Here is a 15,345-nt window from a genome sequence, read left to right on the forward strand (position 1 = left end):
TTGAAAAAAAAAAAAGATTTTGTGATATTTCTTTTTGCTCTAGTAAATATACCAAGAGGTAAGTAAAGAAAAGAAATTAAACTGTTAAGGAACTTTTATTCACCAAATGCACCAGAAGTCATCTCAGAGACTTACTACTGAATACTCTTTCTGAATTCTGGCTGGCTAGTTTAACTCAACTGTTCTGAATCAAACTCTTCTCCGAGCTGACTGACTCAATCTGACTTCTGTCAGCTTGTCACTTAATTGCTCTGCTTGGCATTAAACTAACTCGGGAAAAAATTTCTAATCTTCTGGCTCCTTATTCTCTGACTTCAACTGCCTCTGCTGACCTGTACGGAACCAAAAAACTCACAAATGAACTGAGACTCACCACACTGACTGAATGAACTAAGAGGAACTCAACTCTACTCAAGTGAACTGACTCATTATCCTACCTGCAGTGCTCTTACGTCCGCTCATGTTGTCCTGAGAGTTGAATATATCCTACCTCTGACTCATACTGTCAAATCTTTCTGATCCATCACTTTGTATGCCACTGAATTAGATGTCACTTACAAACATGGCTGCTTACTTCTAGAAACTAATCCATTGTTAGGGATTAAACATATGTACTAAGGCGATATCTGTATTCCAATCAGATCCTACTGTAATCCAGGGCATGCCTGCCTTCTGGCTAGGTAAAATAGAACTAAACCATCTTCGATATGATCCTTTCCAAGGGTAGCCATGTGGCTGAATTAAAATTCCTCTACCTCTTCCCACTTTTTGTTTAAGAATCCTACACAGTTTAACTATGACAACAGAAACTACTATCAATCCCACAAACTTAAAAAGCTAAATGTCCTTATCAATTCCTGATCATCTGTCCTTGAGCGACAGTCCATGTCAGAGTCAAGGATTTCAAATCTGCCAGTCTGATGAATGATCTGTCTTTTCAGCCAGTTTGCTGAGTTGTTCCCTGTAGAGGGGAAGCAGTTTCTGTGTCATTTGTATTGCTGTCTTTCTGTGTTTCTTTCTTCCTTGAGTTTTGCCTTTCATATGAAAGCTTCTATTTCTCAAATCAGATCTTTATCAATTTTCACAGAAGCCATAGTCTTTCATCACCTGTGGAAATAGAGACAAATCCTTTTCGCCAATGTAACAGATATCCTGTCTTCCTCTCTGATGTTAGAACAACTTTAAAGTAGACAAATGGTTTGATCAAATTCTGTAGAATTTTTTTGTCTTCAATCTAGTATCTTTCAGTTAATCTTGTTCTTCTTTCTGTTCTCAAGGCACAATTAGATTTTTATGAATCCACATATAAACTAGACACATAAGCACACACACTCCATGCACACCTGCTTGTACATATTTAAAATACATTTTTAAAGACTAAAAAATATTCACTGATTGCCATCACAGTAAAAAAAACTCATGCTTCCTTCGCCGTTGTGCTGAGCTCACTGAAGAGTCACCATGAGCAAAGCCCACCCTCCCGAACTGAAAAAGTTTATGGACAAGAAGTTATCATTGAAGTTAAACGGCGGCAGGCATGTACAAGGAATACTGCGGGGCTTTGACCCCTTTATGAACCTTGTGATTGATGAGTGTGTGGAGATGGCGACCAGTGGGCAACAGAACAACATCGGGATGGTGGTCATCCGAGGAAACAGTATCATCATGTTAGAAGCCTTGGAAAGAGTCTAAGCAGTGTTCAGCAGTGTGTCCACATCTCTCCCCAAAGGCGTGCTTGATTGTGATGTAGAATTAGGTCATGTACATTTTCATATAAAACTTTTTGCTAAATAAACTTTTGTGATATCAAAAAAAAACCTCATGATTTAGAGATTTCTTTAAAAAATAATGTCCAGACTGGAAAATATCCTGAGTGAGGTAACCCAATCACAGAAAAACACACATGGTATGCACTCATTGATAAGTGGCTATTAGCCCAAATGCTTGAATTACCCTAGATGCACAGAACACATGAAACTCAAGAAGGATGACCAAAATGTGAATGCTTCACTCCTTCTTTAAAAGGGGAACAAGAATACCCTTGGCAGGAAATAGTGAGGCAAAGTTTAGAAAAGAGGCAGAAGGAATACCCATTCAGAGCCTGCCCCACATGTGGCCCATACATATACAGCCACCAAAGGAGATAAGATGGATGAAGCAAAGAAGTGCAGGCTGACAGGAACCGGATGTAGATCTCTCCTGAGAGACACACCCAGAATACAGCAAATACATAGGCGAATGCCAGCAGCAAACCCCTGAACTGAGAACAGGACCCCGTTGAAGGAATCAGAGAAAGGACTGGAAGAGCTTGAAGGGGCTCGAGACCCCATATGAACAACAATGCCAACCAACCAGAGCTTCCAGGGACTAAGCCACTACCCAAAGGAGTGACTCTGGGCTCCAACCTCATAGGTAGCAATGCATAGCCTAGTAAGAGCACCAATGGAAGGGGAAGCCCTTGATCCTGCCAAGACTGAACACCTAGTGAACTTTATTGTTGGGGGGAGGGTGGTAATGGGGGGGAGGATGGGGAGGGGAAGCCCGTATAGAAGGGGAGGGGGAAGAGTTAGGGGGATGTTGGCCTGGAAACCGGGAAGGGGAATAACAATCAAAATGTAAATAAGAAATACTCAAGTTAATAAAGATAAAAAATTAAAAAAATAACATCCAGGTAATTATTAAATTGGTCTGAAACCTTTTGCTTATATTTGCCATATCAAAAGGCTGACAGTTCCAGGCTTTGCTGAAAAGTGTGACTATGATCACTTACATTCAAACCCCTTCCACTCTGCTTTAATAATTATAATTTTATAATGTGCTTTGATAATTTGTAGTAAAAATTCAGTTAAGAAATTGTTGCTTCCCGTCTAAATCTGCACACCACAGTTAGCACTGTGGCAGAGCTCTCTGGACCCAAATCCCACCAAGAGAGAGCTGGTCTTCTAGGAGTGCTATACTCCTAAGTTCACAGGTGAGATCAACACTTTTGCTCCAATAACTGGCCAAAGAGGAACCTGCCAAGAGACCACAGGACTCAGGAACTGTGGAGCAACTGAGGACAAGTCTCCCAGGAATGCTGTCACTCCTAAGTTCACAGGTTCATAGGCTAACAGGCTTACAGGAGAGACAGGCACCAGTCAGAGACAGCAAGATGAACTAACACCAGTCCCAGGGACTAAACCAACAACCAAAGTGTACACATGGAGGAACCCATAGCTCCAGTTGCATATGTAGCAGAGGATGGCCTTGTTAGACATCAGGGAAAGGAGAAGCCCTTAGTCCTTGGAAGGCTTGATGCTATAGTGTAGGGGAATAGCACAACAGACAGGTAGGTGGGTAGGTGTGGGAGCACCCTTGTAGAAGCGGAGGGACAAAAGTGGGATAGCAGTTTCTGGAGGGTTAACCAGGAAAGGGGATAACATTAGAAATGTAAATAAATAAAATATCCAATAAAAATAAAAATAAAAAATCTGTTTGTCAATTTGTAATAATTTATACACACTTATACCACAGAATAGTTAGGTGACTCTTCCCCCTTCGAGCAGAATTATGAATTTGCTTAGACATGTTACACTATAACTAAATGATTCACATTCTCTCTTCTCTTTGTGGCCAGGAACCACAATTTACCCTGTATTTATCATACTTTATACAGAGTCAAGGACACTCCAATATAGCACCTGCCACATGTCCAATAACATCATTATATGTTTGATGAGTGAATGGAAAACTGATGTCATACTTCTCACTATTTCAAGTTAAAAATAGAACTTCTAATAAATAACGTGGCATACCAGGTGTTTAACTTAGGGTATGGATATTTTCTCTCTTACAACTTACTTAAAACTCAGGTCTTCAATTCTGAACTTTATATATATATATATATATATATATATATATATATATTCTTTAATACCCTAGATCAACGCAGAACTATTTGTTGGTTCATGCAACTTCACCTTCTGTCTACCTCTAATTCAACAGACATCAACTACTGGTTTGCTTTATCTTCAAATAAATATTAACCAATATCAACTGATGGAAGGAATGATTCTCTTCAAGTAAAATACAGCATACTGAGAATATTTTTAAGTTCAATGCAATGTATTTAGCTGATAAAATAATTATGAAATCTAAACTACTTTTAGGCTGTTCCATTTACAAATCACTTAGAACGTACTGCATGTGAGAATTTCTGCTATCTGTTTTGTCTAGACTATCCAACCTGATCAACAGTACACTGTGGGGTAGGTAATAATTTTTATTCATTTATGGAAAAAAGAGTATATATGGCAGTCATCTTCTCTTTAGACAAGTGTGCTTAAAGCAGACTATCCATAGAACTCAGAAAACTATTAATGGATCATGTGGGAGGTATTTCAAATGAAGGGAATAGAAAATTGGTTATGTATGAAGGGTAAGGGGATAATAATAGAACAAGAAGGACTAACTGGGGTGAAATTAGAGGGACATGGTAGAGAGATGAGGATAAGCCAAGGCAATTATCACTAAATATGGAAACACATTAACATAGACGCTTACTAAAATATACATACATTAATATTTTAAAAGTTTAAAGGGTATTACTCTATAATAGGGAGATAGTGCCATATCTGGACAATATGGGTTTTCAAGTAAAACCCTTAGGACCAGCCTTCTGCCTAGTCTTTTCTGCAGGGACAGACTGCTAGCTACTCTGCTCTCCAGAAGAGGCTATCTCCTGAGACATATCAGAGGATCTGCTACACTTAGCATTTGGTAAGAACCACACACCCCCAAGTCCCACAGCTACTGCTGAGTGCCAGTGGACTTGGGGTCCCACCATTTCCCCAAACTCCCTGCCCGCCAAATACCAATCCCCTTCTGCCTGGTCCTTTCTACTGAGACAAAGTGCTAGCTAGTCTGCTTCCCAGAAGATGCTATATCCTGACGCTTACCAGAGGATCAGCTGCACTCAGAACATTTGACATCATATCCTGAAGCATACCAGAACCACTGCACTCAAAACTTTTGGTACCACATCCTGAGGCATCCCAGGAGATCTGCTACACACAGGACATCTGACACCACAACTGGAGACATCCCAGAAGATCCATTGCATCCAGAATACCACAGCTTGACGGCATCCCAGGATTTCCTCTGTACACAGGGCAACTGAGCGACAGACACCATAGTCTGAAAACCTGCCAGGGGCTCTGTGGCATGCAGAGCAACTGACCCAAAAGACTGAAAGCCTCCCTAGAGTTCTGCTGCACACAAGGAAACAGAAACCATGGTCCATTTTCTCCCCTTCTCCAGAAAACAGTTTCACACAGGACAACAGTGTGACTGTTCCTCAGGAGACCCAACAGTCTGAAGGCTTCGTAGGAGATCTACTGCAGTCAGGAGAAAAATTTAGCAGACCCAACAGTCTGAAATCCTCCCAGGAGATCTGCTGCAGCCAGGGCAAAAATTCAGCAGCTTCTCTGCCCCTCTGGATACCCACCAGTTGGAAGGCCCCACAGGAGATCTGCTACAGCCAGGACCACAGGCCTACCAGGAAATCTGTTGCAACCCAGGGACAAAAGAAGCAGACTCTAGACAGAGTCACCTAGAGCAGCAAACACTAGGGATAACCAGATGTCAAGAGGCAAGTGCAAGACCATAAGCAACAGAAGCCAGTATATGTGGGCATCATCAGAACCCAGCTCTCCCTTTCACAGCAAGCTCTGAATAAACCAACACACCTGAATATCAGGAAGCTGACCTAAAATCCTATCTCATGAAGATAACAGAGTCCTTTAAGGAGGATATAAATAACTTACCAAAAGAAATACAGGAAAACAGATAGAAGCCCTTAAAGAGGAAACAAATAAATCCCTTAAAGAAATACAAGAAAAGGCAATCAAACAGGTGACGGAATTGCATAAAGCAATCCAAGACCTAAAAGTGTAAGTAGAAACAATAAAGAAAACACAAATGGAGGCAAACCAGGAAATGGAAAACCTAGGAAATAGGTTGGGAATTACAGATGTAAGTATCACCAACAGAATACAAGAGATAAAAGAGAGAATCTCAGGTGTAGAAGATATTGTAAAAGAGATTGACACAAGGTTTTAAAAAAATCAAAACATAAAAAACACCTAACCCAAAACATCCAAGAAATTCAGAACACAATGAAAAGGCCAAATTTAAGAATACTTGGAATAGAAGAGAATGAAGATTCTCAGCTAAAAGGACCTGAAACAAAGCCATAGAAGAAAACTTCCCCAACATAAGAAAGAAATGGTCATAAAGGTACAAGAAGACTATGGAACACCAAATGGGACCAGAAAAGAAAATCATCTCATTGCATAATAGTCAAAACACTAAACATATAGAAAAAAGAATATTAAAGGCTTCAAGGGACAAGGGCCAAGTAACATACAAAGGCAGACCTCTCAGAATTACACCAGAATTCTCGACAGAGACTATGAGAGCAAAAAGAGCCTGGTCAGAGGACATGCAGACTCTAAGAGAACACAAATGCCAGCCCAGACTACTATACCGAGCAAAATCCTGACTCAACATACACAGAGAAACCAAAAATATTCCAGGAAAAAAACAAATTCAAACAGTATCTATCTACCAATCCAGCCCTACAGAAGACCCAAGAAGGAAGACTCCAATAAAAGGAAAATACCTCTACCAAAGAAAAGACAAGATATTAAGCATCTCACAACAAAGGCAAAAGGATAAAACCACAAGCACATAAAACTACCTGTAAAAACAAACATAACAGGAACCAAAAATTCTGTCTTTTATATATCTCAATATTAATGGACTCAACTCACCTATGAAAAAACATAAGCTAACAGACTGGATAGGTAAACAAGATCCAGCATTTTGCTGCATACAAGAAACACACCACAATAACAAATACAGTCACTATCTCAGGGTAATAAGGATGGCAAAGTTCTTCCAAGCAAATGGTCCCAAGAAACAAGCTGGAGTTGCCATTCTAATACCCAATAAAATAGACTTTCAACCAAAAATTATCAAGAGTGATGAGGAAGGACACTTCATATTCATTAAAGGGAAAGTCCACCAAGAGAAAGTCCGAATTCTGAACATCTATGCCCCAAATGCAAGGGGACCCACAGTCATAAAAGAAACTGTACTAATGCTCAAAAAAACACATTGAACCACACACAATAATAGTGGGAGATTTCAACACCCCACACTCAGCAATGGACAGGTCACTGAAACAGAAACTAAAGAGAGACACAGTGAAACTAAAAGAGGTTGTGAACCAAATGGATTTAACAGATATCTATGGAACATTTCACCCGAAAACAAAAGAATACACCTTCTTTTGAGCACCTCATGGTACTTTCTCCAAAATTGAACACATAATTGGTCACAAACAACGGATACAAGAAGATGAAATAATCTAGTGCATCTTATCAGACCACCAAGACTAAAGCTGCTTCAATAACAGCAAAAGCAACAGAAAACCCACACACATGTGGAAACTGAACAACTCTATACTCAATGATAATTTGGTCAGGGATGAAATAAAGAAAGAAAATAAAGACTTCCTGGAATTTAATAAAAATATTGACACATCCTACCCAAACTCAAGGGACACAATGAAAGCAGTGCTAAGAGGAAAATTCAGAAGACAAAGTGCCCTGGTAAAGAAACTGGAGAGATCTTACACTAACAACTTAACAGCACACCTAAGAGCTCTAAAACAAAAAGCAGCAAACTCATCCAAGAGGAGTAGACTACAGGAAATAGTCAAACTCAGGGCTGAAATTAACCAAATAGAAACAAAGAGAACAATACAGGGAATTGGCAAATCCAAGAGATGGTTCTTTGAGAGAATCAACAAGATAGATAAACCCCTAGCCAAACTAACTAAAGGTCCCAGAAGCAGTTTCCAAATTAACAAAATCAAAAATAAGAAGGGAGACAACAACAGGAACGGAAAAATAACAAAATAAAATCATCTGATCCTACTACAAGAGCTTTTACTCAACAAAACTTGAAACTCTAGATGAAATGAATGGTTTTCTAGACAGAAACCATATGCTAAAGTTAAATAAAGAGCAGGTAATCTTTTTCAATAGGCCCATATTCCATAAGAAATAGAAGTCATTAAAAACCGCCCAACCAAAACAACCCAGGGTCAGATGGATTTATTTTGGAATTCTACTAGATCTTCAAAGAAGAACTGATACCAATATTCCTCAAAAAAAAATTCCATAAAATAGAAAAAGAATGAACACTACCTAATTAATTCTATGAAGTCACAATTACTCTGATACCTAAAGCACACAAGGACCTTACCAAAAAAGAGAACTTCAAACCAATCTTGCTTATGAATATCGATGCAAAAATACTCAAAATTCTTGCAAACTAAATCCAAGAACACATCAAAACCATTGTTCATCATGATCAAGTAGGCTTCATATCATAGATACAAGGTTGGTTCAGTATAGGAAAATCCATTTATGTAATCCACTTTATAAACAAACTCAAAGAAAAAATCACATGATCATCTCCTTAGATGCAGAAAAAGTATTTGACAAAATAAAACAACCTTTCATATTAAAAATACTGGAGAGATCAGGAATTCAAGGCTCATATCTAAACATAATAAAAGCAATTTACTGCCAACCAACAGCCAATATCAAATTAAATAGAGAGGTACTTGAAGCAATTCCACTAAAATTGGGGACAAGACAAGGATGTCCACTCTCCCCATATCTATTCAATATAATACTCAAAGTGCTAGCTAAAAATGTGAAACAACAAAAAGAGATCAAGGGGATACAAATTGCCAAAGAAGAATTAAAGGTATCACTATTTGCAGATGATGTGATAGTAAACATAAGTAACCCCAAAAATACTAACTTCTCCAGCTGATAAACAACTTCAGCAGAGTGGCTAGATATAAAATTAACTCAAATAAATCAGTAGCCTTTCTTTATACAAATTATAAATAGGCTGAAAAAGAAATTAGGGAAACAACTCCCTTCACAATAGCCACAGATAATATAAAATCTAACTCTAATCAAACAAGTGTAAGATCTTTATGATCTTCAAGTCTCTCAAGAAAGAAATCAAAGAAGATTTCAGCAAATGGAGAGATGATCTCCCATGCTCATGGATTGGCAGAATTAACATAGTAAAAATGGCCATCCTACCAAAGGCAGTCTACAGATTCAATGCAATCCCCATCAAAATCCCAACTTAATTCTTCATAGAGTTACAAAGAGCAATTTGCAAACTCATTTGGAATAAAAAAAAACCCAGGATAGCCAAAACTCTTCCCAGCAATAAAAGAACTTCTGAGGGAATCTCCATCCCTGACCTCAAGCTCTACTACAGAGCAATAGTGACAAAAACTGCCGTGCTATTTGTACAGAGACAGGCAGGTAGATCAATGGAATAGAATTGAAGACCCAGAAATAAAATCACACACTTAAGCACAGTTGATCTTTGACAAAGAAGCCAAAAAATATACAATGGGGGAAAAAAGATCTTCAATAAATGGTGCTGGTCTAACTGACTGTGTAAAAAATGAAAATAAACCCATATTTGTCACAATACACAAAGCTCAAGTCCAAGTGGATCAAGGACCTCAGCATAAATCCAGATATACTGAATCTAATAGAAGAGAAAGTGGGAAAGAGCCTTGAACTGATTGGCACAGGGGGCAACTTCGTAAACACAACTCCAATGACTCATGCTCTAAGATCAAAAATTGATAAATGAGACCTCATGAAACTGGAAAGCTTCTGTAGGTCAAAGGACATATTCAATAAGACAAATCAGCATTTTACAGATTGGAAAAAAATCTTCACTAACCCCACATCTGATAGAGGGCTAATATCCATAATATATAAAGAACTTAAGAAGCTAACCACTAAAAACTAACAACCCAATCAAAACATGGGGTATAGAACTAAGCCAAGAATTCACAACAGAGGAATCTTGAATCACCTAAAGAAATGTTCAAAGTCGCTACTGATCAGACAAATGCAAATCAAATCGACCCTGAGATTCCACCTTACACCAGTCAGAATGTCTAAGATTAAACACTCAGATGACAACACATGTTGGCAAGGATGTGGAGAAAGAGGAACACTTTTCCATTGCTGGTGGGATTGCAAACTGGTACAACTACTCTGGAAATCAATTTGGAGGTTCCTCAGAAAATTGGAAATAGATTTACCTAAAGACCCAGCAATACCACTCTTTGGAATATACCCAAAAGATGCCCCATCATGCTTCAGGGGCACATGTTCCACTATGTTCATAGAGGCCTTATTTGTGATAGCCAGAAGCTGGAAACAACCCAGATGTTCCATGGCAGAAGAATGGATACAGAAAATGTAGTTCATTTACACATGGAATACTATTCAGCTATCAAGAACGAGGACATTCTGAGTTTTGCAAGCAAATGAATGGAACTAGAAGATATCATCCTGATCATCCTGAGTGAGGTAACTCAGACCCGAAAAGACATGCACAGTATGTTCTCACTAATAAATGAATATTAGCCAAAAAAAAAAAAAGTACAGAATACCCTAGATACAGTCCACAGAATTCAAAAAGGTCAACAAGCTGAAAGGCCCATGTGAGGAAACCTCAGTTCCACTTGGAAGGGCAAAGAAAGCAACCATGATGGGGGGATGGAAGGAGGGACAGGGGACGGAAAGGGGACTGGGTGGGGGGAACATGATCTGATATTGGGTTCGGGGGAAAGAACTGTAGCCCTGAGGGCCAACAAAAAGAATGGAAACAGGCAACCTTGGGAGGTAAGAGGTTGGGAAGACCTTCTAGAACGTCTAAGAGACCTGGCAAGTCAGAGACTTTTGGGTCTCAAAGGGAGGACCCTACATGAATTGCCCTACAGTAGGGAGAGGGAAGTTACTGAACCGACCTCCAGCAAAAAGACAGTGCAACAAGTGAGGGATGGAGTTGCTATCCCACAGTCAAAGCTTTGCCAATGGATTCAGTGGCTGACAGAAACAAGGTCCACCACTCTGTATTCCCACCATGTTATATGACAGCATTTTAATTAGGAAGGAGGATGAAGGATGAGAAAAAATGCAAACGTGAAACAGAAGAAACGTCCCTCGGTCTTTTGAACCCCTAATGGCTTTCTGCGCAGCAGTCTCTGTGCCTCTGGAGAAGAGAAGGTTGCAGATGTTGCTATTCGCACTACATCTGCATCTACTGCAACAACCTCTGGAGTTGCCCTTACATCCTCCTTTGATGCTTAAGTACCTAAGACTGTTGTAAAAAATCTTCTATCACATCTGTTTCCTGAAAAGCTATTAAGTCAGTTGTCCTGCAGCCTTGACCCAGCTCAGCTGTCTCAGACCCAGCTAAACTGGCTGTCCCACCCCATCTCTGTGAGAACAGTCCTGCACAGCTGCCTGTCTAATCGTAAATGGTCACAAACTCTTCAAAGATGAATCCCTTTTTCTTTTATTCAAAGAGAAAAATGATGTCAGCAATTTTCCAGTTTCCCAGAACAAAAAGCCGACCTAAACCCTAGACACACTTTCTTCCTTCTCTTCAACATTTTCGGAACCCTGGTATTCAGCTGCAAAACCTTGAAAAGGAAGCTACCACATTATGTTATGAGCGAAGTTGAAATCCATTTTAATTTCTATTCTTGTATTAAGATATTGATTGCACTCCTCAGATACCCCAAACTATAAGCGGGGAAACTTTTAGTGTTTGATGGCGTGAAGCAGAATGGAGCACTATTTTAGGCTGACTGCGTAGTGATAAGCCAGTCCATGCTGTGGCGGAGTAATAAACAAGCTCCCTGCAACGTGCCCATGGGGAGCCACGGTGAGAAATAGCTGATCTCAGGTGTGACATTAGCTCAGAGCAAATGTCCTACAGCCAACCTTGAGACAGAGGCAAGATCGTGATGGATTCACACATGGTGGAACGTAATAGAATTGAGAGACGTATCAAAGCAATATATTACCAGATTATCATTTTTCTCTCACAAATAACTTCTCTCTTCACATGTAAGCTATGTGGTAAGAATTCACCTTTTAAAATCTCTGACTCTCTGTTTCTGTCTTTGTCTCTGTCTGTGTCTCCGTGTCTCTTTCTGTCTCTCTCTGTCTCTGTCTCTCTCTGTCTCTGTCTGTCTCTGTCTCTGTCTCTGTCTCTCTCTCTGTCTCTCTCTGTCTCTCTCTCTCTTTCTCTCTCTCTCTCTCTCTCTCTCACACACACACACACACACACACACACACACACACACACACACACACACACTTCTTGAGGCAGGACCTCTGTCTGAACCTCCATCCTCATCTGGGATGGAAACTGGCGTAAGGGTCAGTGTCAGGCATGGGATGTGCAGCTGGTTTTATGGGTAGTGGAGCATGAACTCCAGTCTTTATGACTGCAAAGCAAACACTCATAAAAGGCTGAGTCCTCCCTCCAGCGCCCCAGCTATATTCTTGAAGCTAATTAGCCTTATGATAAGATCATTAAGACAGGAAATACAGGCACAAAGTATCAAATGAGATGCCCAGCATTCATTGTATAACTCTACTGGTGTTGTTTAGAAACAAACACTATCTCTTGTTTATGTAAAGGTGAAATTCAACTCCTTGCAATCCTCGCATTGGTCAGTGTTAAATTAAGTTTGTTTTCCCATTTCTCAATTATCACATAAATGGTATTAACCAATCATTTTGCTAGATGTGAGACAATGACAGAACAACTCTAAGGGTGGAGAAGGAAGTTAGAAACATGAAAATCCAAAGATAACAATTATCCCTGGACACACACACACACACACACACACACACACACACACAGAGAGAGAGAGAGAGAGAGAGAGAGAGAGAGACAGAGACAGAGACAGAGACAGAGACAGAGAGACAGAGAGACAGAGAGACAGAGAGGAGGGAACTTCAGCACTTAGCAACTATAGGCTTAAAAAACAGTGATAGAATAAAAATATATTCTCAGCATAAAGCTTAAAAACACCTTATTGAAGATATTATTGAATTAAGTCTTAATCACGGGACTTGGTAAAGTTAAAAAAAAAAGTAGGGAAGAAGAAATTATATAGTCCAAGAAACTGAAGCTAAATCAAGCATGGTACTCTCTAAAGAATAAAATAAGAGGGTTTTGTTTGTTTGTTTGTTTGTCTGTCTGTTTGGTTAGTTAAATTTCTTTTGTTTGCGTGAATTTGGCCCTCTGGAAATATGCGTAAATGTCAATATAAGGAGAAGACAGGCATTCCTGAGGAGACTCAAGAAAATGAAGATAATAAGGATCACTCAGCAAACACCAAAGGAATGAAAGAAGGAAGGGGGAGGTTTATCAGCTCCCTGAACCTGACCTGAGGAAGACGTTGTCAATTCTCACGCCTGGAAGGCTTCTCAATAATGCATATTCACTCAGGGCTTCATCCATCTCCATTCCCTACGCGTCCACTCAGGACTTTCTTCAGTCCGCACCCCTCAGTGTGGCACCTTGGAAAGTGTCTGTACAAATGATGAAGCCATATGCTGTGCTAACATTTCCTGCAGAAATATGAACAAAAGTCTGCACGCCCTGATAAGGTATCGGTGACAGACCCAAGGAATGACTGCCCAAGAGGAGGTTGGCAAACCAATGACTACCAGAGTTTCCAAAAACTACATCATAGAAACTACATCCTAACCCAGAATGGATGACAACTTCCTTGTTGCTGCATTGAAGGACAATCCTCAACCCCTCCACCTGCCTTCCCCTCCCTTCCTACCCTCTTTATACTTTTGTTCCTTTCCTAGACCATGTGTAGCTGTGACAGAATTGCATGCAGCTGGGAGGACACAGTAGCAAGTGGCTGGAATCTCAGGTGAGGAGCTAACAACTCCTCTGAGTACTGTTTTTTATGAGAGAAGACTGATCTGTGGAAGAGACTGCCAAAAAGACTGATCTAGTGAAAGTCATTTGCACGTTATCATGGCAGCTCTAATTAAGCTAGTAATGGCTTTTATGCTTAGAGGGCATCATTCCATAATAGCAAGCTTGATTAAGCACAAATCCCTTGCTGTAACTGGATGCATTTTGGATGCAAACTTCTGTCTCTATGAAATATGGAAATGACAGTAGTCATGTAACTTCTCCTGGTACTTGCCACCCAACAAGAAGTTCTGTTACCCTGAACTGGCTGGTTTTCCCATAACTTGTGCTACCAGTTCAGTAATTTTCCTTCTTTATGTGCATTTGTAATTCTACACTGCACCATGAGATCCTTTAAGGAAGATTCCTGACTTGTCAGTGTGTATTTATAGCTCAGGGTACCCAATAACAAGCTATTTACATAATTGGATAAATTATGCCTTTTGTTATACAAATTACCTATGCTAAAACTTGACAAAGTACTATTATACTTACATATACTTACAAAGTTGGGGGTTTTTTTAAAGCATGATTTTCACTCCGTACAGCAAGTACCTTTTTCTCAGCCCAAGAAAAGTATTCATGTTTGAAACTACAGGAAGTTGGGTATTGCCTACCTTCCTGCCATTATGGCCCCTTTAGCGATACCTTGCCATGCTGATCACTATTGCAGGTCCTGGGTGTCATAGCTGGGTAGAGCTGTTGGTTGCTTCCCTACATTGCCAGCTGCATACTACTTTCTGGTACTAGAGCAACGTTTTTCTAATTGGAGTTAAGGTACTCTCAACAGGAGAGCAATCATATCGCATACCAGAAATTTCCCAACTACCTGGGAGTAATAATGACAGGGATCTCAGAAGAGAACTTAACACTGTCACTTTACTAAACCAGCATAATTCCTAAATGCATTCTAAAAGTTATCCGTATACCAACAGATATTGTTGCATTCGCCCTCAAAATAAATAAATAAATAAATAAATAAATAAATAAATAAATAAATACTCTTTACACTTAATGGAGACCATTGCAAAAGGCACAAGTAAAGGGTCAAAGAATCATGAATATTCCAGCATCGATATATACATCTACAACAAGCTCTTATACCCAGGGCTCAGCAAATATCATGAAAGTGGGAGCAGAAACGATTATTAGAATCAAAAGAAAAGGAACTCTGCGATGAAAACAGTGCCTTCTAGAAACGCAGAAGCTGGGAAAATCCCATAGGGTCCCACCCCTAGACAAAGAACTACTGATAACACTGGCTACAAAGAAAGGAAAAAGTTAGGGTCACCCAGGGATGAACCCCTAATTGATTATCCAATAATAAGTCATCTCTGAAGTTGTATACACACAAATAGCAAAAAGAGACCCAGAAGGTTGGATTACTCTGTGTGTGTGTGTGTGTGTGTGTGTGTGTGTGTGTGTGTGTGTGTGTGTGTG

At 39.7% G+C, this 15,345-nt stretch overlaps 1 protein-coding gene across 1 annotated transcript; it reads left to right on the forward strand.

Annotated features, from left to right (window-relative positions):
- The first annotated feature begins 1,436 nt into the window (after nucleotides 1-1,436).
- On the forward strand, nucleotides 1,437-1,692 carry LOC116887661 (small nuclear ribonucleoprotein G). The gene has a single exon (XM_032889260.1). It carries the CDS (start codon nucleotides 1,462-1,464, stop codon nucleotides 1,690-1,692), a length of 231 nt encoding a protein of 76 aa, XP_032745151.1. The 5' UTR covers nucleotides 1,437-1,461.
- Nucleotides 1,693-15,345: the final 13,653 nt, after the last annotated feature.

The sequence above is a fragment of the Rattus rattus genome, chromosome 18, assembly GCF_011064425.1.
Source record: "Rattus rattus isolate New Zealand chromosome 18, Rrattus_CSIRO_v1, whole genome shotgun sequence".
NCBI lineage: Eukaryota > Metazoa > Chordata > Mammalia > Rodentia > Muridae > Rattus > Rattus rattus.

Bases quoted from the DNA above. Each gene is read 5' to 3' on its own strand.
- LOC116887661 (XM_032889260.1), top strand. From the start codon at position 1,462: ATGAGCAAAGCCCACCCTCCCGAACTGAAAAAGTTTATGGACAAGAAG.